Source organism: Mya arenaria, chromosome 1, assembly GCF_026914265.1.
Source record: "Mya arenaria isolate MELC-2E11 chromosome 1, ASM2691426v1".
NCBI lineage: Eukaryota > Metazoa > Mollusca > Bivalvia > Myida > Myidae > Mya > Mya arenaria.
In genome coordinates, this window is record NC_069122.1 from 46,332,474 (window position 1) to 46,354,134 (window position 21,661).

Here is a 21,661-nt window from a genome sequence, read left to right on the forward strand (position 1 = left end):
GATTCCACGCGTACTTTAACCAGTCCAACTGCGTTCATATCCCCGATAATGACATCAATTACGCAATTCATTATTTAAATTTACACCAATAATTCATTCAAAAATTGTTAAAAATTACTTCATTTGATTTAAGAAAACCTAACAGTAATTCTTTCTCACTCAATCTGTCAATAGATCGACCCTACCGTAACGAGAAACTGTTCAAATTACATCACAATGAATGGCTTAATTTAGAGGTGCAGGGCTAAATAATTTTGAGGTGTAGAGCTTAATAATCTAGAGATGAGTGGCTTAATTTGGAGGTTATGTTCAAGATGAAACTATTTACTAGGCAGAATATTCAATAAAATAAAACAGCAGCACCCCATGTACCGGTTTACCACATTGAGTTTACTAAAAACTTTGCGGCTGAGGTTATATCCAATTCTAAGGAAACTATTCAAAACATATACAACTAGAACAAATAATATGTTTTCATTTTAATTTGCATCATCTTTAATATAATATTTTAACAGGAGTAAAGACACCAACAATAGATCTCTTGTACATAAGTAAAAAATCGACATCAACACACCTGGGAAACGCACATGCCCTGGTTATACAAGATTACAATATTTTGCGCAGATGGTTTTAAGTTTCGGACACAACAGGACTATCTAATCACCACTTTCAACCGTTCAGTTGTGTGTCTTTAAATAAGATATATAATAATTATTATATAACAATTTCTACCGAAGTTATCACATATATACGACCAAAAAAGCAATGAACACTAATAGGGAGGATGCGATAAACTACATGTACAAACTACTTCTAAGAAGGCTTACACTAGCAATAAGATATGTGTAAGTAAATGAGATAAAATCAAGTGTATGTTTGAGAGTAACATTGACAGTCTATGCTGCTAGAGTTTATATCGAACTGATTATATCCAACTAATATTGAAGTGTGAGATAAAATATGCATGTGTATGTTACACAGCCGATATTCAAGAAGGAAGTTATCCAGGCATGAGTGCGTTGCATTAACTCGAGGCGATATTTAAGAGCATGGTTGACCACGCATAAGAATAATGCACCCGTTAACTCGAGGCGATATTTAAACGTCGACCAGGTATGATAACAATGGATGAAAATTTACTTAAACAAGTCATATACAGCAGATATTCCAGCAAGACATTAACCAGACAGGCAGACATATACAGGAGATGGAAACAAGCGGACATCGGAGTGTAACGTTGACCAGGCATGACTGTACATTGCATATCTATAACAACTTAAGTCATCTCTAAATTATGTCAAACACATCAGTAAAAAAGAAGTTTTATGAAGTGTCCTCCACACAGCATTTTTAAATTGGACAACATGAACACTCCAAGTTGCGAAAGCAAAAATATTATATTGGCATCCTTATTAAAAGTCATGACAGTCCTACTTCAACCCTTAGTTTAAACTTATTTCTTTTTAGCTTGATTGTGACAAAAGCTGATGGCTAATAGAATCACTCTTGAGTCCGTTTCCTGGGTAGAAACCGGTACTGTTGTCCATTTTGAGAGGCCACGAGAAAATACCCCTGGTGGGGATCGAAACCACAACCTCTTGGTTGAAAGTCGAACACCTATACCACTAGACCACTCTCACCCACTTTTCAGCCCTCAATGTACAAGTTTACCCAACCTACTACTAAAGATTGAAGATGTTTTACATAATCATTGAACCCCACATGCACTTTAAAATGTACACAAATTATACACACATATTTGTATATATACAATATATCTATAGAAGACAACACTTGATAATTTTGAGGTCAATAACAACATTCAGTCACAGAAATTTAACAGATAAATTGTTGTACTAACATCTAATAAATTGCATATACACAGTAAGTTTGATGATTCAAACTCGATACAATAATGATGTAACAATTGAACAGCTTGTTGACTTACACACTCACATAGACACATACAAATTTTATTCATTAAGACAAACAAAATGTAACCTCCAACATTCATTAAGGCATTCAACTGTCATAAACCGTATGACAGCTCTTTTAACCATCATCCTAAAATGTGACACAATCTTTGAAATCCAAAACACTCGTTTGTTTATATCATTTTAAGTATATCACCTGCTGAACACAAAACACTTAGTACCAAACTAATATTTGGCTATATTAGTGTATAGGGGGCTCTTTTCAGAACGAATCTTAGTCAGAAAGTGTTATTTTTTCGTTATTGTGCTATATATCTGTTTGAATGGAGCTTTTTACAGTATAATAGTCGAAAACAATGTGGAATAAATGAAAGAAATCATTATCACCTTGCGATTAACGTTAACAGTAATGTACTATTTAAATACTATCCAAGTTAACCAATCTGAAAGCATTGTGAAATGCATCAATTATAAAAAAATATTAATATTTCTGAATGATGTTTGCTTCATTTTGTCAAATTCTGCTGTTTATTTAAAATCCTGTATTTCAGTAACAGAGAGATAACTGCCAGACTAAATTAAATATCTCAATTTACAGATGGACACCAGTTTTGCAACAGGCTGGTGGATTTCAACGCAGGAGGTAGAAAGTGTTTTTAACAGAAAAATATTTTCTTTAAAGTAATCTATGTGTTCATGGTCTAAAATAATGTTTAAATGCAGATAACCCATTCACACTGTAAATTATCCTGGCAAGATACAGTAAAGCTAAAACTATATGTATCATTACAAGTTTACAATTAATTATATAAGATATCACAGAACATACAGGATCTGTAAGTTCACTGAAGAGAGCTAACTCAAACAATAAATTGATTTTAAAGTTGCACTCTCACAGATTGAACGTTTGGCAACATTTTTTTTATTTTTTTGTCTTGTAATGTACCAATTTTTGTGTAAATGTCTGGAAACCAGTGATATAAGACTCCTGTCAAAAGAACAGATCCAATTTTAATAATTACGTTTAAAATTTAATAATTTATGCCTAAAAGCGTTACTAACGCATTAAGAAAAATGAGTTTTTCAGCATAAAACATAAATTTTTGAACGTAAATATGAAAACCTTGATGATTAATCCATCGTCCGCAGTCTTATATAACTGCTTTCCAGACATTTATGCAATGATTGGCTGATTCCAAAGCGAAAGAATAAAACGTTGTCAAAACAGTCAATCTGTGAGGATGCAGCTTTAAGTAGGTTTTCCAAGACTTAGTTCAAAAGTGAAAGTTATATAAGGTATAGCCAAACTGAAATCAACACTCATTTACACGACACATGATATCTAATATACCTAAAATAAAACACCTAACCCTAATATCACCCCAATTAAACATTTAACATTTTCTATCAATTCCTTATGTACCAAATTGAATTCAGTCGGATACAATGTGAGCACCCTGTTTTTTTTCTGCAGCACCCTGTCCATTTGTAAACCTGGCTTAAACCCTTAACTTGCATCATTTTTACTTAATAACATTTCTTTGACTAATGAATAAAGCTGAATTACTGAGAAGAATAAAACGGAAGACTAAGAAACAACATTACAGTATAGCAAAAGATGTGAATTGATTTCTTAGATGTCAAGCAATAATAATTGAATTAATAATTGAACTATAATAAACAAAGAATAAATTAAATAGTTAACGCATTTTCCCTCCATTAGCTTTGCAACTATTCTGACACTATATGATAAAAATTAAATATGAAACCTAACAATACCTATATTTTCATAGAACTAACCATGATGAATGGGGGCAACTAATCCAATCCTGGAATGAATCCACCAATGGGATACACTAACACTGACGACATGAATCTGATCTTCATTCATCTGTTGCACATACGGCAATCAACTGTTGCGGATACGGCAATCAACTGTAGCGCATACGGCAATTATCTGTTTTGCATACGGCAATTATCTGTTGCGCATATGGCAACCAACTGTTGCGCATACGGCATTCAACTGTTGTGCATACGGCAATTATAAGTTGCGCATACGGCAATCAACTGTTGCGCATACGGCAATCAACTGTTGCGCATACGGCAATCAACTGTTTCACATACAGCAATCAACTGTCACGCATACAACAATCAGCTGTTGCGCATACGGCTATCAACTGTTCCACATACAGCAATCAACTGTCATGCATACGGCAATTATCTGTTTCGCATACGGCAATCAACTGTTTCGCATACGGCAATCAACTGTTGCGCATACGGCAATTATCTGTTGCGCATACGGAAATCAACTGTTGCGCATACGGCAATTAACTGTTACACATACAGCAATTATCTGTTGCGCATATGGCAATCAACTGTTGCGCATACGGCAATCAACTGTAGCGCATACGGCAATCAACTGTTTCACATACGGCAATCAACTGTAGCGCATACGGCAATTATCTGTTGCGCATACCGCAATCAACTGTTGCGCATACGGCAATCATCTGCTGCGCATACAGCAATCATACAGCAAATTCCCATGCAGACAGAGCATTATAATTTCAGACACTAAAGTGGAATGTATAAACAATTAGAGACTCCTTATTGAATGAAACTGATATATATATCAGAGTCTGTTTCGATTAAATTAGACGGAAAAAGTAACATTATTACATATTGGTTACTAGTATAATATTTAATACAGCTCTGATATGTTAGATTAATAAAAATATAACTTATACGGAAATAAGCAGTTGTCTTTCAAAGTCAACAGAATTTTATAGGATACATTTTTCAATAACACAACACAAAATAAATTCAGCAATTTCAATGGGTAAGTGTCATAGATAGAAGAGCTGACTGTCATCAGTATTATAGGATCTGCTAATATGGCAAAGATAACTCAGTCAAAAGACTATGCAAAAACAACACTACTTGTACAGGCAATAATTCATATAGACCACTTTCTGTGGTCTATGTCATCTAGTCAGGTGTACATGTGGACTACTTCCTGTGCACTACATCATCCAGGTATGTGTACGAGTGGACTACTTTTTGTGCACTATGTCATCCAGGCATGTGTACTTTTGGACTACTTTCTGTGCACTATGTCATCCAGGGATGTGTACACGTGGACTTCCTTCTGTGCAGTAGTTCATCCAGGTATATGTACATTGTACAAGTTTGGAATGACATGACTCGATAATAGTGATTTACGGGAAAACAGAGAGTGGACAAGTACAAGTTTAAAGTGACTTTTAAACTAAACAGCATCATTTATCTATGTGTACCTACACATACTTAAGTTCACATACACATCTTGTTTCTCAATGTCTCTGATATATTAGAAAGTACAAATATGTTGAAGCGTTCATTTTAAAATCTCTATATGCTTGCATTCCCAACAGCCATCCGATTAATTAAAATTCATACAGATTCAGCAGTATTGGGGAAATCGGTGGTACAATGTTGTAAACAATAAACATAATTAATCATATAACTGCCAGTAACATATATATACATGTATGTAAGTGAAGTCCAGAATTGTAAGATTTTGATAGAATCAAACACTAAAGATGTTATACAGAACTTTGCACCAAGAAAATTGCAATAGAAAATTACTTTTGAAGAATAAAATTCTTGCTATGCTTTATAGGCATTGTTAAGAATAAATTATTAAATGTTAAAAAGCCAATTTAGGAATAATATAAACTATACATAATCATTATATAATTACATATAATATGTGTCACATATACTCCATATGGTAATGTTCTGCTTATAATCCCACTAACACAGTTACAAATAAAATTTACCAAAAAAGATCCAAGATGAAAATGCATAATTATCATCTACATGTATATACAAAATTAATGTATACCAACAACAACAGGAAACAATTAAATACTACAATAAATTATATAATATTCCCTCTCGGCAGAAATATTTAAAAAAAATATTCAGCACTTATCAAAAATACTACACTTAATTTAACATGAAGATATTTACAATATCAACATTAAATTCTCAATGCAAATACCGTTCGCATATAAATTACCAACATACGATAAAATTACAGAACTCAAAAAAAACATACAAACCCCAAAAGCCCTAAAAGCTATGGATAGAGCTCAATGAAAAATGCTCCTAAAATCACAAGCATATATGTATACATTCCTTAGACTAGACCATTCAAATCAAGACTTAATTTAACGTTTCAACAGCCAAACAAAGTACTTAGAAGCTATTAAAATCTGGTTATATCACCCTACACATGTAAGAAAATATATCAATAAAACTTATTAAGCTTACAATATAATCATCCATAATAATGGCACAGATGTTTTGTCTCGCTGTATCACTACATGTAACAATGCCAAAATTGGTAGTAATTCCATGAAAAATGTCCATGACCTTAGTAAAAGGGCCATACATTAGAATCTTTTCTTACATATCAAACGGAATGATAACAGCGTTAATCTGTGGAAGCCTTGTCCCTTCAGTACAGTGGGGAAGTCCTTTATGCCGGGTCATCATTTTCATAAAAGTCTGTTCTATGATTGTTTTTATAAGGTGGAAATTAAGAATCATTATTGCAAATACATCCGAATATTTTACTTCGATAATAAAAATGTATCAAAATGTCAACATGCAAAACTTGCTTTTTCCCCAAATCTTTCCTTGTCATATATCAGGGAGTCTATCTGGTCATTGCTTGTCTAAAATCACAGGTTTAATGCAAGACAGTTGTAACTTGATATAGAAATAGAAAGTGTTACAACAATCTTGCACTAAGCCCTTGAAATAGTTATAACGGCCACTCAACTATGCTACATGGATATCAACATCTGATATACAAGCAATATAAATCATGTTAAGTTTGATCCATTTACAACCACCATCTAATTACCAATAGTATGTAAAAATAAGCAAACAGCTGTCTGATAGAAATAAGCATTCTTTTCTGAAAAGATCGGCTCAATAATTGTTTTGTGAAACACTTCTTTTTTTAAAGCCATTTGACATTTTTGTTTGAATTATTCTGTACCACACTTGCACATAGAAATGGAAATCCACATCCCCATATCATTCTTCTACAAGTATTGCCACATATCACACTTGCATTTTGGTTAAGTCTTATAAATATCACACTTTAGCTATTCTATTAGCTCTATTATAGAAACAAGAAGTCCTAGTAAGCATTCATCAAAATTAGTCTTTTGAATCAACAAGCCCGAATTCAAACACTACTGCTTTGTTTAGAGAATCTAAAATCTGAACACGCCCTGCCATGGAGACTTCAGCAAGGCCTGGAAACATTTCACCAGCTGTGCAGTGCTTGTAGGCTTGTGCTAATTTCGACCACTTGGCTCCTGTGAGTCTATAAGTGTCACACTTTACATTTTCATGTCTGAAAATACCCATTTCTGTCCCTCTGAACCATCACATGGACCTGAAAGAAAAAAAACATGGTCAACATTGAAACTGATATATGCCCAACACACTACAAAAAGGTGTTGAATGATATTACACATGAAGATATTCCAGCTCCTGGTAGCAGGGTACAAAGACACTTTCAAACCTTTTAGGTATAAAAACACATGGGATTCAGTTAATACATCTTATCGATTGGCTTGTGTTATGATGCACGCAAGTAAATTAAGTTATTTATCCAAGAGTAAAGCATAGCCAAATCAAAGTATTTACCAGGGGAGGTCACTGCATAAAAGATTGTCTAAGGTAGGCAATGACAATCTTTTATGTAGTGACCTCCCCTGGTAAATACAAGATCATTTCCTTGGTTACATGTGAAAATGTTTTAAATCTCAGCTGAATTGTTATTATTTTTTTAGAGCATAACGTACTCTTGGAAACATATCCTCAGCCTAAATTACCCTGTGACCTAAAACCTCGTCAGAAGCTATGAGGTCACATTATTTCTCAAGAAAACCACCCAATCTCAGGTGCCGACAGTTGCCTTTTTTTCTCAGTCGACCTTGGAACAGGGTGACTCGACACATACTTTTTGCGCAAGTTATGGAACATAGTTTCATAAATGAGGTATTTGCATACAGAACATGTGTACCAAGTTTCAAGTTAATACCTTCATTGGTGTTCCAGTTCTACCCAAAATGAACATGAACTTAGTATAAGATAACCTTAAATGGGGGATATTCAATACATTTAAAAGGGAGATAATATAAACACCACTAATAAAGAGAGATAACTCTTACCTATAGAAGGAGATTCTTTATCTTGAGATGTGGACTTTCCTAAACACTGATTACTGTTGACATGTCGCAACTCATTGGTCTGAAATAAAGAGAGCATTGCGGTGTTTGTTTTCAAAGAACTATAAAACAATAGCTTGCAATTAAATACAAATAAATATTATTCCATCATGATTATAAAATAAATGTTTTAAGCAAATTATCAGTCAAAAAGATACATGCTTCTGTTCGAGTCCTTTATAAAACATTCATTACAATAAAATCATTTTACTTCCATGAATGCATTTATTAAAATTGCAATTGTTAAATGTACACTACCTATAATTGAAAATATTTCCTAACGAATGAAGAGTTGTAAATATCAAGTAAAACATAAAAATCCCGATCACAATCATATTCAAATGATTTAATAAATTGATCAGACAAAAGTTATTCTTTGATAAATACTGGCCAATCAATATCAGGTTGGGATAACCTTGACCGAACAAAACAGAAAACCAGTATTATACAATTGGTTGCTGGCCAGTTTTATTTGTAAATTTTATTTTAAACAAATAATCAAAAAGTAAATTAATAAATCCGAACCTGTTATAACAAGACATAATGTGATGAAAAGGAACAATTGTTAGAAAGCAGATTGCATTTATAACCATTGCGTTGCCCACCATGCAAGATATAAATGCTTTGAAAGCATGCCATTGAACAATAGTAATTTTAGTTTGATTAGTACAAAGTCAAAGACATGCACTGTGTGTTTGAAGCCCATGTAACATTGTCATCCTCGGATACCCCTGATACACTACTGAGCTATGCTTCGTTGTGTACCGCAGGCAATTTGGCTATAAAAATCTCGTAATCATGAATAATCATTGAGGTAGTTTCATTGGTACCGCAAGCAAAACTCTCTGGAAATCTGACGCTCACATATCCACAGACATCAATACTAATGCTTTCCCTGAGAAAAGAACTATTTGGAAATAGCTGTGATCGAGATGGGTCCGCATGATCACTTTAAGTTTTAAACCAGCTACTAAGACCACTCGCCTGCGGAGACAACTGACAGTACACAAGATTATTGAAGAGTATTTAAATATAACATGCAGTTTCATTGGAGGAATATAATTGCCTCCTCTAACTCTTGCATATTCATACTCAATGAGATTTTGTAAGTCAATTTTCCCATGGTATGCAAGGAGTCTAACAGAAATTGCTGAACATTTTCTGCAGTGATCATGGTAGCTTATTGTAATCTAACATAATATTTTTTTAAGCACAATATTAACAATTCAGAAGAGAAACAATTAGAATGAGCCATAAAGATTCCTTCTCAATTCTGTCATGATAATTTTGTTTTATGCATATATCAATTGTCTTTTTTCAGGTATTATTGCCAAAATGTAAATCCTTTCATTATGCTTAAAATTTGTATATCTGGAAATTGAAATGTTGTGTTGAAATAAATATTGTGTAAACCAATGCATACGTTAACCACACGGCCATACAAAATCAGTGACATTCTATACGCAACAGGCAAAGCCACTAAAGCTATAACTCAACAAGAGCTGTCACAGTATGTGACGAATGCCCCCGAATGTGACATTGACCTACGAACAAGGTCAGTACATGAAAAGTTTATCTTGCCTTTACGTGTCAAATACATATGGCAAGTTATTTTAAATTGCCTCTGAACATAAAAAAATACCACCCATACTTCACAACCTACACTGTTATGTCCTTATATTCAGAATTCCCTTGTGAATAAACACTTAGTGTATCTTTCACCTTAGAGGTAGGGACATGGGTCTTGCACACGACACGTTGTCTTCGTATGTGGAACACATGTAGCAAGTGATTTTAAAATCTGTCCATACAAGGGAAAGTAACAGCCCTGACACGACAACCTATACTCTATGTCCTTATATGCAGCACTCCATTGTGAATTAACACTAAGTGTGACCTTGACCTTTGAGGTAGGGACACGGGTCTTGCACGCGACATGTCGTCTTGGTATGTGGAACACATGTGTCAAGTTTTTTTAAAATCTGTCCATACAAGGAAAGTTACAGCCCGGACACAACAACATGTACTCTATGTCCTTATATGCAGCACTCCATTGTGAATAAACACTAAGTGTGACCTTGACCTTTGAGGCAGGGACACGGGTCTTGCACACGACACGTCGTCTTGGTATGTGGAACACATGTGGCAAGTTATTTTAAAATCTGTCCATACAAGGGAAAGTTACAGCCCGGACACAACAACCTATACTCTATGTCGTTATATGCAGCACTCCATTGTAAATAAATTCTAAGTGTGAACTTGACCTTTGAGGTAGGGACACGGGTTTTGCAAGCGACACATAGTCTTGGTATGTGGAACACATTTGGCAAGTTATTTTAAAATCTGTCCATACAAGGGAAAGTTACAGCCCGGACACGACAACCTATACTCTATGTCCTTATATGCAGCACTCCATTGTAAATAAACACTAAGAATGACTTTGACCTTTGAGGTAGGGACACGGGTCTTGCACGCGACACGTTGTCTTGGTATGTGGAACACATGTGGCAAGTTATTTTAAAATCTGTCCATACAAGAGAAAGTTACAGCCCGGACATGACAACCTATACTCTATGTCCTTATATGCAGCACTCCATTGTTAATAAACACTAAGTGTGACCTTGACCTTTGAGGTAGGGACACGGGTCTTGCACGCGACATGTCGTCTTGGTATGTGGAACACATGTTGCAAGTTATTTTCAAATCTGTCCATACAAGGGAAAGTTACAGCCCGGACACGACAACATGTACTCTATGTCCTTATATGCAGCACTCCATTGTGAATAAACACTAAGTGTGACCTTGACCTTTGAGGTAGGGACACGGGTCTTGCACGCGACACGTGGTCTTGGTATGTGGTACACATGTGGCAAGTTATTTTAAAATCTGTCCATACAAGGGAAAGTTACAGCCCGGACACGACAACCTATACTCTATGTCCTTATATGCAGCACTCCATTGTGAATAAACACTAAGTGTGACCTTGACCTTTGAGGTAGGGACACGGGTCTTGCACGCGACATGTCGTCTTGGTATGTGGAACACATGTGGCAAGTTATTTTAAAATCTGTCCATACAAGGGAAAGTTAAAGCCCGGACACAACAACCTGTACTCTATGTCTTATATGCAGCACTCCATTGTGAATAAACACTAAGTGTGACCTTGACCTTTGAGGTAGGGACACGGGTCTTGCACGCGACATGTCGTCTTGGTATGTGGTACACATGTGGCAAGTTATTTTAAAATCTATCCTTACAAGAGAAAGTTACAGCCCGGACGCGACAACCTATACTCTATGTCCTTATATGCAGCACTCCATTGTGAATAAACACTAAGTGTGACCTTGACCTTTGAGGTAGGGACACGAGTCTTGCACGCTACACGTCATCTTGGTATGTGGAACACATGTGGCAAGTTATTTTAAAATCTGTCCATACAAGGGAAAGTTACAGGGCCGGACAGACGGACGGACGGACGGACGGACGGTGCGATTTTAATATGCCCACCTTCGGGGGCATAAAAAGCAGCTAAAAACATATGAGAACATAAATTTCATAGGCATATATTGCAATACTTTATCATGCTAAAGACATTCATAGAAAACATTTTTAGTAACATATTAGTAATTTAATGTTTAAAAAAAAAGGGTTTCCAAAAAAGAACCATTAAATGATTCTTTTCTTTCCTGTAATACGGGTTTTGAGGTAAAATCTTGAACCAAGCAACAATGAACTCTGTCCATATAAACACAGTGTTAAATAAAAAAATAACCATGACGTAACCACAAGCAGCAGTTGCGTTAACATGACCCACACTATGACCACAGCCCCTCCTTGAAAAATTAGTAAAAAAAAAATTTTCAAAACCAAAATTATTTTGAACATGATCATCTATCACAAGACCCTAAATATCAACCAAAAATTCAAAGATTTTTTTTTCCAAAAAAGTAATTAGAATATAAGTATTTTTTTTCCTATTTCGTTGGTATTTAGGGTTTTGTGTGATTATGTTCCAAATAATTTTGGCCTGAGAAAATGAGTTTGACTGAGTTCTATTTAGGAGGGGGTGTGGCCATAGGGTGGGTCATGTCAATGCAACTGTTGCCTGTGGTAATTACAAGGAACATTATAAAAGAGCATTCTGCTGCACAAGTTTTAGTCATTTAACCCAGCCATTTATTGGAACACTCATATTCCGTGAATGGGATTTTTGAAGAATAAAATGTTAAATTTAATAACTTTTTCACACAATTGTTTTATTCACCGCAGGCATGACTATGATTATAGTTTACATGCAATTGGACTTTTGAAGATAGCAGTAATTAACATTTGTGTCCACTGCCTGCTAAGAGAATGCATGAACAAACATTCTAAAGATAAAACAATTTTCGAGCCCCTTACATTACAAAAATACTCAAGGTCAAATCTCAATATTGATCTCAACTCTTTTTTAAACAGATCATCAAAGGTGATTGAAACTCTTATATGTTTTAACCTTAACTTAAGTTTAAAAGTGCAAACTCTACTAGAATATATTGATTAAAAACATTGGTCGAGATTCAGAAGAAAAAAATGTAAATAAAATTGAGTACAGCTCATTGTTTTTAAGTCACTAAAGTTTATTTTTCCCTCCCGAATTAATTTTCCAATTGACAAAATAATTACATCAACATATTCTATGAAACTGGAGGTTTTCGAAGGAGTAAAAACAGACACTTTTTTAAATCATACTTTGATTTATATATGTGTAAAATGAGTTAAGATTTAGATTTGACATGAGTATTTTCATGAGATTTGGGCCAGGTCTTAAATTGAAAGCCTTTGCAAAGCATATCAGATGAACATTGTTAGGCCAAATTCATATATGTTACAACGCAATGCTATACAAGAATGTTAGCATACTTTTTTTTTAACAAGGTCTCATAATTTAACAAAAACCCTCCAAGACTCCTAAGCAGAAATAATTATGTTTAAAATTGAAGGCAAGTCCATGATTTTCGAGATTTATATTAAGAACTACATTTTGTACATGTAGTAATGACAGCATCATGGAGCTGTTTCAATATATATCTTAGTTGAATTTAATCATAAAATGAAATTACCTTAGTGTCACATTTCAGTTATTTTGCTACATATTTGTGAGAATTGAACTTCAGCCAGAATCAAAAATAGACTCAGATTTGAGGAAATAAAATCAATGTGTTGCCAGTTATAAATTCATACTGAATTAAGAAAATTTAAGATATGACAAAAATCCTTTGTTAAAACAACATCCTGGTGAGTCTTTTTGTTAAATAAGCAAACTCATTTTCTTATTGATTAGGTGGTTAAATCACTGAATATAAACTGATTGCGTTCATGCTTAACATGATGAATTTATGCTATTTCTACTTGAATGATTAATTTTGTTCATTGAACATTTATCATGTAGCAATATAATACTTTTTTATTCAATAATTAACAGAATTTCAAAGCAACAAGATTGATAGCTTGGATTATTTTCAGCAACTTAAAACTAAAACTGTTCCATATTTCCATCTTAATGAGTTGAGTTCAACTTAGAGTAAACTAGACTTTTTGTTAAAAAAAAAGTAATTAATGACAGCCAATTACTTGACTGTTCATTTTTTTTTTATTTGTTATTGTTTTGGCCACTATAAGATGCAAATCACAGGTCTTCACAGCTAATCTATAAGAGATGATGTCCCAGTAAGATCTTAAGCAATGCCTTATTGTTTGTCCAAAAGTGAATGTCCAGGATTTTAAAGTGAATGTATTTGATTATCTTAGTATTTGTTTTCCTTCAATTAGATAATGATGTACAAAGCAAAACAAAACAAGACTGCTTTGGAGTGAACGCCAACGCAGGGAACGCCAACGCTATTATTTTTCATTCCAAAAAGGAGCATTTCTCAACCAGTACAAAAGCCAGAAATGTATGCATTGCTGTGTATGTGTGTCTTGTCTTTTGCAGCATGTCTAGCAAGTTTTATTTATATATCTTGAAACGTTTTTGAGTTATAGCCAATGTTTATATCTGCAAGTCAATGTCGAAAAAATGATGCCATTAGTCTATGACAAAACCTTGACTGTTTACATATAAAGTACTAAAAAGGTAATAAAATAGTGTGTTAATTGCTAGTTACATTCAGTATTGTCATTTCAAACAGATTATAGAAAAGTAGCATTTGGTTAATAGCCTTAAATTGTTAAACCGGTTTCATATTTCTACCTCTTTACTAAAATCCCACTTTGGTCCATCATCTTCGCAGCGCGCAAATATGACCTGCCCTCGGTTTGCGGTAATGCAAACATTTTCATCCATCATTAACTGCCCTTTACTCGTAAACGCAAACACCTGTTATAAGGATACCACATTTACCACTTTGTACATTTAACAACACCAATATTACTGTTATTTCATAGTTAACGAACTAACGAAGCATGCAACTATCGAGATTATCATGTACTGCAAAATTTTCATTACTGAGACAGATTACAAAATTCTTTTAAAGAAAAAAATCTTCTTAAACAAATGTTTTAATCTTTATATTTCTGTTACTGTTTTATATATTTTTTTATATTTTATATTTACTGTTACTTGAAAAAATGTTGTCTCACATTTGAAAAGGAATTTTACAGTACATAAAGACTTTATCATTTGGTTTTAACAATCTTTCCCATTTTAAAGGAATAGTTTTGGCGTAGCAGACAGCCTTATTATAAAATCTCAATGTACAGTTTAACAAAATGCTTTTGAATTAAATATTAATTAAACTGTACACTAATTGAAAATAAAAAAACTTGAGTGTTTTAAATACAAAGTTAAAACCAAGTGAAAAGTTAAAAGTTTGACCCAACGTTATATGATATAACAACATTTGTAAATAACCAAAAATCACATGGGTTATGGACCACTAAAACAGAAATAAACCCATGTATTAGTACAACACAACCTCAAAAAGAACCTTTGATAGTGATGTATGATGTAACAGTGAATTACGTCAATAATTTTGTAACATAATCACTTTTTTTTCTTCTTTTAATGTAAAAAAAAGGGTTCCTTTTTACATCATTCCAATATCTTGCCTTCAAAAATGAAGATACTTCATAAAACATCATGTACGTTTTGAAGGCAAAATATCAAAACATACCGAACAAAGGACTTCAAACCACAGTAAATGAAAATATGTCATGCATATATGTACAATATGGCGAGCATACAAAAAATATATATTTATATTATGCATACTCTTCTACACACAGAAGACAGGAAACTAAGAAGTATGTGTAAGAGGGCTACAATGTGGATAAAGTTAGGCAAGTTAAGTGAGTTAGTTCCCTTTCATCAGCATCAACCTCCCTTTGGCACTTTTCACAATTCCACAGAGTGACTTCCCCTGAAAACTCTTTGCACTGCTGTGCAGTGAGAGTGGTTTCCCCTGAATACTCTTCACAATCCTACCTCCTTATTAAACTCCCATTTCTGGTTGCCACCTAGTCCGTGACATTGAAACAGTTTAACTGGGCCTCCCATTGCCGATACATCTAGACAGACATCATCTGTTTGTAAGGCTTGCTTACTTGTATATGAAAAGATCTACAAAATTCTATATAGGTTAGTGTGTTGTTCAGTATAGCTGTATATGTACAGTATATGCTGTTATGAAGATAAATAGGCATGCTGTAATAAAACGGTAAAGTTTGAAGGAAATTGCATATTATACATTGCTATTTAATGTGACCTTCATTATCACAATTTACTAAGCAAATATGATATGAAATGGTATTAAGGCCAAGCAAAATAAATAGTTTGTTTCCAATTTCACTGACCCAAAAATTACTGCAGGTAGGTCAGATTTTTTTAATGCTTTCTTTTAATTTTGGTTATGTTAAAGATATGTATAAATGTAATTGGCAAACATTTAACAAATATTTTACAATCCAATACATTAACATGTCTCTTAGAAACACAAAACCACTGAAAAGATATACCAAATTAGCTAAACAAATTAACAATCAGAAAAAATTGTCCAATAGACATAAAAAAAGAGGGCAAGTCGGAAAACTAGAAACAAATTTAGTTTTGTTAGGCCTAAACAATGTATTATAAGCCTTGAGGAAAAAAGAAAAAACGTTGATCATTTTTTTATTTTAATTTGAATTTCTCGACCATATGATCAGCTACTGGTAATATTTAATTTTATGGACAATCGTACAATATGGAATGTCCCCATCAAACTGACAACTCACTAGAAGAGATGTTTTTTTCGTAGTAAAACCTCCTCTTGCTTTGACATTTTAATTAATGTTGTTGGTTAAGGGAAAATATATGTCATTTTTACTACAGTGATTTATTTGATTCCCAGCCACATGGAACTTGGGGCATATCTAAGGCATACCTCCTTTTTAAAATTTGATTCCTTCAACAATTTAAACTTGCCAATGAACAATTGCTTCTATCTGAATTTGTTCTATGACATGAAATTCTTTTAATAAATACTTAACATTGCTTTCACCTTGTCGTAACTAAGTCAGACAAGTGGGTTTTCCTACAGGTGAGTGGATTCCCCCACAACACAAGCCTACACTTTCTCATACAATGTCGTGCCAAAACAGTGACTTAGCATATGGTAAGTTAATATTACCTTCTTTACAAATGATGTAAGATAAAAAGTTAAAACTACTTCAAGTTATATCACAAAAGATTTTTTTAATTATCAAAACACATCAGAAATATTATTCTTGAATATTAAAATCATCAGGTTTCTTTTATATATTTTCTTCAGAAACATTACATTTGTAAACAACATCTATAAAAACAAAATTAGCTTTAAACATCTACTACATACCTGGTTTCCACCCATTCCATGACAATGAACTAGGCCAATTTTCTCCCCACTCTTCCGACCCATACTGTCCAAGCAGGCACCTATCTCTTTGTTTTTAATCTGAAAGTCAAACAATGTTCTAAATGTCCATTTCTAATCAAACAACAATTATATATACAAGCACAAGGCCAAATTCTAATAGTTGATTTAAAAAAATAATAATATTTTTTTATTTCTCAGCCAAACAAGCCGCATAGTTGGACAATTGTTAAAGGCAGGATTTTGGATCTTGCATATGATGTGCTGAATATCTCTGATAATATATGTACCAAGTTCGATTTGAATCACCAACAAAGATGCCAAAGCTATTACAATACCTCGGGGTTTTTTTTAATCAAGCACTAAACACAAGACTTTTGTTTCACCTTCTTTTGTTATATTGAGTCACAACCATCTTGCTATATTTAGAGGTCGGGGTGGCTCAGAGGTAGAGTGTTCGCCTCCCGACCAAGAGGTCACAGGTTCGATCCCCACCAGGGGACTTTCTTGTGACTTCTCATATGGACACTCAGTACTGGTTTGACCCAGGAAACGGACTCGAGAGAGACTCTATAAGCTCAGCTTTCGTCGCAATCGAGCTAAAATAAATTGGTATAAACCAACCATCTTGCATTAAGCCCTGCAATATGAGCTTAATACAGTCAATATACTTTTAATCCTTCATAGTGACCTATACATAGTAGCTTTATTCATTGCTTTCAAGAAATATGAGAGGAATTCACAAGACATCTTGGTAAATACCCCCCACCCAACTCCCATACATTACTTAAGCATTTTAACTAACCTCCCCTAATGAATAATATTCAACAGGCATCTGAGATTCTGGGTATATATTCTCAAGGTACCAGCGGAAACTCTTGCACTTCTTCTGTTCTCTGAAGTCTTTTCTTGCCGATACATCACCATAGTCTGTATTCTTCACACCTGAAAAGGTTAGATTATACTATTATTAATGATTTCAGCTTCATCACAAAGACAGCTTTAATGGGCTGATTATGTGTAACTTTAGTTTAAACAAGACCGTGGCATTCAGTTTGAGAAGCCATGATGAGCAAATGACCCATATGGGGTTACAACCTATGGCTGCATCCATGAGGTTAATGACTTCACAAAGGTTGCATTTATTTTACAGCAGTTCAACACCAGTCGACCATTTACATGCAAGAACTATAGTAGTATAGACAGTTTTTCAGGAATATGAGTGGAATTGTGATGATATATCATTATGATCCTTGTCACATGTTTTTGGCTTCAAATATAGAATTGTTTTTATTGGGTGTTTTAGTTTAATGACATTTCAAGATAATATAAATTTCATGTTGATATCTCTAACCTTAAAGAAATGTTTTACAAGTAATTTTGAACCATTTCTTTTGAAATATAAAATGAAATTTAAATGCTCAAGTGAACTGATGTTATCTATTTGATTATATACACATCAATGACTTAAAAGGGACTGTACACCAGATTGGCACCAAAAAAAGTTGTTTTTTCTGTAACTAATCTCGGGACAATTATTTAATAAAATGATTTACTCTTTGATATCATAATTAAATAAACAAGAGCTGTCACAGTATGTGACTAATGCCCCCGAATGTGACATTGACCTACAAACAAGGTCAGTACATGAAAAGTTAAAGATCAAATAAATACATATGGCAAGTTATTTTAAATTGCCTCTGAACATAAAAAAATACCACCCATACTTGACAACCTACATTCTTATGTCCTTATATTCAGCATTCCATTGTGAATAAACACTAAGTGTATCTTTCACCTTAGAGGTAGGGACATGGGTCTTGCACGTGACACGTCGTCTTGGTATGTCGAACACATGTGGCAAGTTATTTTCAAATCTGTCCATACAAAAAAAAGTTACAGCCCGGACATAACAACCAATACTCTGTATCCTTATATGCAGCACTCCATTGTGAATAAACACCTAAGTGTGACCTTCACCTTAGAGGTAGGGACACGGTTCTTGCACGCGACACGTCGTCTTGATATGTCGAACACATGTGGCAAGTTATTTTAAATTCTGTCCATACAAGGGAGAGTTACAGCCCGGACACGACAACCTATACTCTATGTCCTTATATGCAGCATTCCATTGTGAATAAACACTAAGTGTGACCTTGACCTAAGAGGTAGGGACACAGGTCTTGCACCTGACACTTTGTCTTGGTATGTCAAACACATGTGGCAAGTTATTTTATTATCTGTCTATACAAGGGAAAGTTACAGCCCAGACACGACAACCTATAGGTTGTCGTGTCTGGGCTGTAACTTATATACTCTATGTCCTTTTATGCAGCATTCCATTTTAAAATCTGTCCATACAAGGGAAAGTTACAGCCTGGACATGACAACCTATACTCTATGTCCTTATATGCAGCACTCCATTGTGAATAAACACCTAAGTGTGACCTTCACCTTAGAGGTAGGGACACGGTTCTTGCACGCGACACGTCGTCTTGGTATGTTAAACACATGTAACAAGTTATTTTAAAATCTGTCCATACAAGGGAAAGTTACAGCCGGGACACGAGTTATTGAGCCGGACGCACGGACAGACGGATGGCCATGACCTTCGGGGGCATAAAAATACCAAAATGTAAAAAGAAATCGGGTCGGAGACCGGGTTCAAACCGGTGTCGCCAAAATTGCAGTGCAGTGTTGTATCCACTGTGCTACAAAGACTTACCTTAAATAGTTGGAATATTTAAGCTTTATACCTAACTTGGTAATATCTCGTGATAACATCGACTAGCCAATCACGCATAAGGAATTAATTCTACTAGGTAGACATACCTAGTAATCTTTTTTAATGGAAAAATACGAAAAAACTGCGAGTAGTAAGTTATTAACTTTTAATGCATTGTACACATTGATACCAAGTTTATGTCAGTTTTCGACAATTTTCTTCTCTTTTTTTCACTGTTTCATCATACGGAGTACAGCCCCTTTAAGGAATTATCTCATGCTATTTACATCAAAGTGGAAAACTACAACTGTGATTGGCAATGCAAATATTCACATTCTAATTTTAATCAGCAGGTTTCCAAACCGAAATTTAATACTCTTAATACTTAATTTTACTTTTAAAAACGTCTGGGATATTCTAAACAAAAAAAACTTGGAAAATTGAATATTAAACTTGTTTACATCCAGTAATCCAGATGAGGCAAAAATTGATTGTATGCAGTAATTGGTAAATGTGGCCAAACTCCTATACATGCTTTAGTGGGCAATTTTTATGGGCGAACTCATGCATGGGGTAAAGGGTTAATGTACATTTCATTTGTTATAATCATAATCATAAAGCCCTAAATTGTACGCTGCTTCTCATGTATTCATTGAAGTAATCACAAAAGGAGTGTAAATATTCAAACTTGTATACCAAGCAATTAAAAAATGTACTTACTTGGGTTGATTTTATAGAAGAAAGCCTTATATTCGTCCATCCAGACCTCAACAATTCTCTGGGTGTTATGGTTGATGATTCTAGCAACACCCCCAGGCCAGGAGTAGGGCGAGGTCTTCCGGAATACATGCCCCACCCTGGAGCAGGTGACAATCAGCACCTTACCACCACACATCCACACCTGAAACAAATGATGTTCAACTTGGTTGTCATCTCTCATATTCCTGTATCCATGGTACACTTACTGTTTGCATTAAAGTTCTTATTAACGTACCGAATCATATTATAATTATGTGACTACATACAAATGTCATGTCATTTTTGTATTTCCTTTTGTTTGTATGACAATAAGCTTGTAATGCCTATGTCAAATTAATATTCTATTCTTTTCTGTTAAAATCTAAGTTCAGCTTAATTTTTAGTTCAACTGAAGACACTATGAACAATAAATGGCCATTCATCTAGGACGTGTTGCAGGAGACAAAACAATGGCACTATATCATATGCATGCACATACATTAAATGGTAATAAACAAAAGAAGTGTATTAGCAGCATTTTAGATTTTTTTCAGTACGAGGATTTAAAAACAAATACGAACACCTGCACATTTAAAAAAATTCTGGTTCAAAGCATGTAAATTGAATTGAGAATAAGAAATGTCGTTAACAAGAGCAGTAGGATTGTTGACTAATGTTTTAACCTTTTTTATGATTACTTCAAGCAGAATGAGTTAAAATATGATCATGATACTTGGAATGTGAATCATCAATCCAAAAAACATATGAACATGTTAAAGAAATTAAATCTCTAAAGCTAAGTCTGCATGTTTCCTTTCCTTATGTCATAAAGTTAACTGTTTATAGTCTTTTCCCCCAGTTAGAAACCTGTACAGGTTTCAAATGTTTCCAGGTAACTAACAGGAAATATAATTAAAAGAAATGCTCAAGTCTTCACAGAGAGAGGCGAAAGTGAAAGTGAATTGATCAAATTTTATATAACTCAGGGGCCGTAAGTCCACACTAAACAGTAAACAGTGCGATCTGACTGGTCATCAGGTGTACCACTGTCCATCTCTCACCAAAGCGTTTGTGGGTTCGAGCCCCACCAGGACTACTTTT

At 34.2% G+C, this 21,661-nt stretch overlaps 1 protein-coding gene across 2 annotated transcripts in view; it reads right to left on the minus strand.

Annotated features, from left to right (window-relative positions):
* Positions 1–467: 467 nt before the first annotated feature.
* LOC128211058 (polypeptide N-acetylgalactosaminyltransferase 13-like) overlaps positions 468–21,661 on the minus strand; it is a 41,674-nt gene continuing 20,480 nt past the window's right edge. Inside the window, exons 9-14 of one of the 2 annotated variants that reach the window (XM_052915575.1) lie at positions 20,543–20,723; positions 17,903–18,042; positions 17,080–17,178; positions 14,460–14,585; positions 8,171–8,249; positions 468–7,389 (exon numbers count right to left, since the gene is read on the minus strand). In XM_052915575.1, the coding sequence (XP_052771535.1) occupies positions 7,334–7,389; positions 8,171–8,249; positions 14,460–14,585; positions 17,080–17,178; positions 17,903–18,042; positions 20,543–20,723 (681 nt within the window). In that variant the 3' untranslated portion in view covers positions 468–7,333. Of the gene's footprint in view, positions 7,390–8,170; positions 8,250–14,459; positions 14,586–15,692; positions 15,828–17,079; positions 17,179–17,902; positions 18,043–20,542; positions 20,724–21,661 lie in introns of both variants that reach the window. The other variant, XM_052915498.1, reaches the window with a different exon arrangement.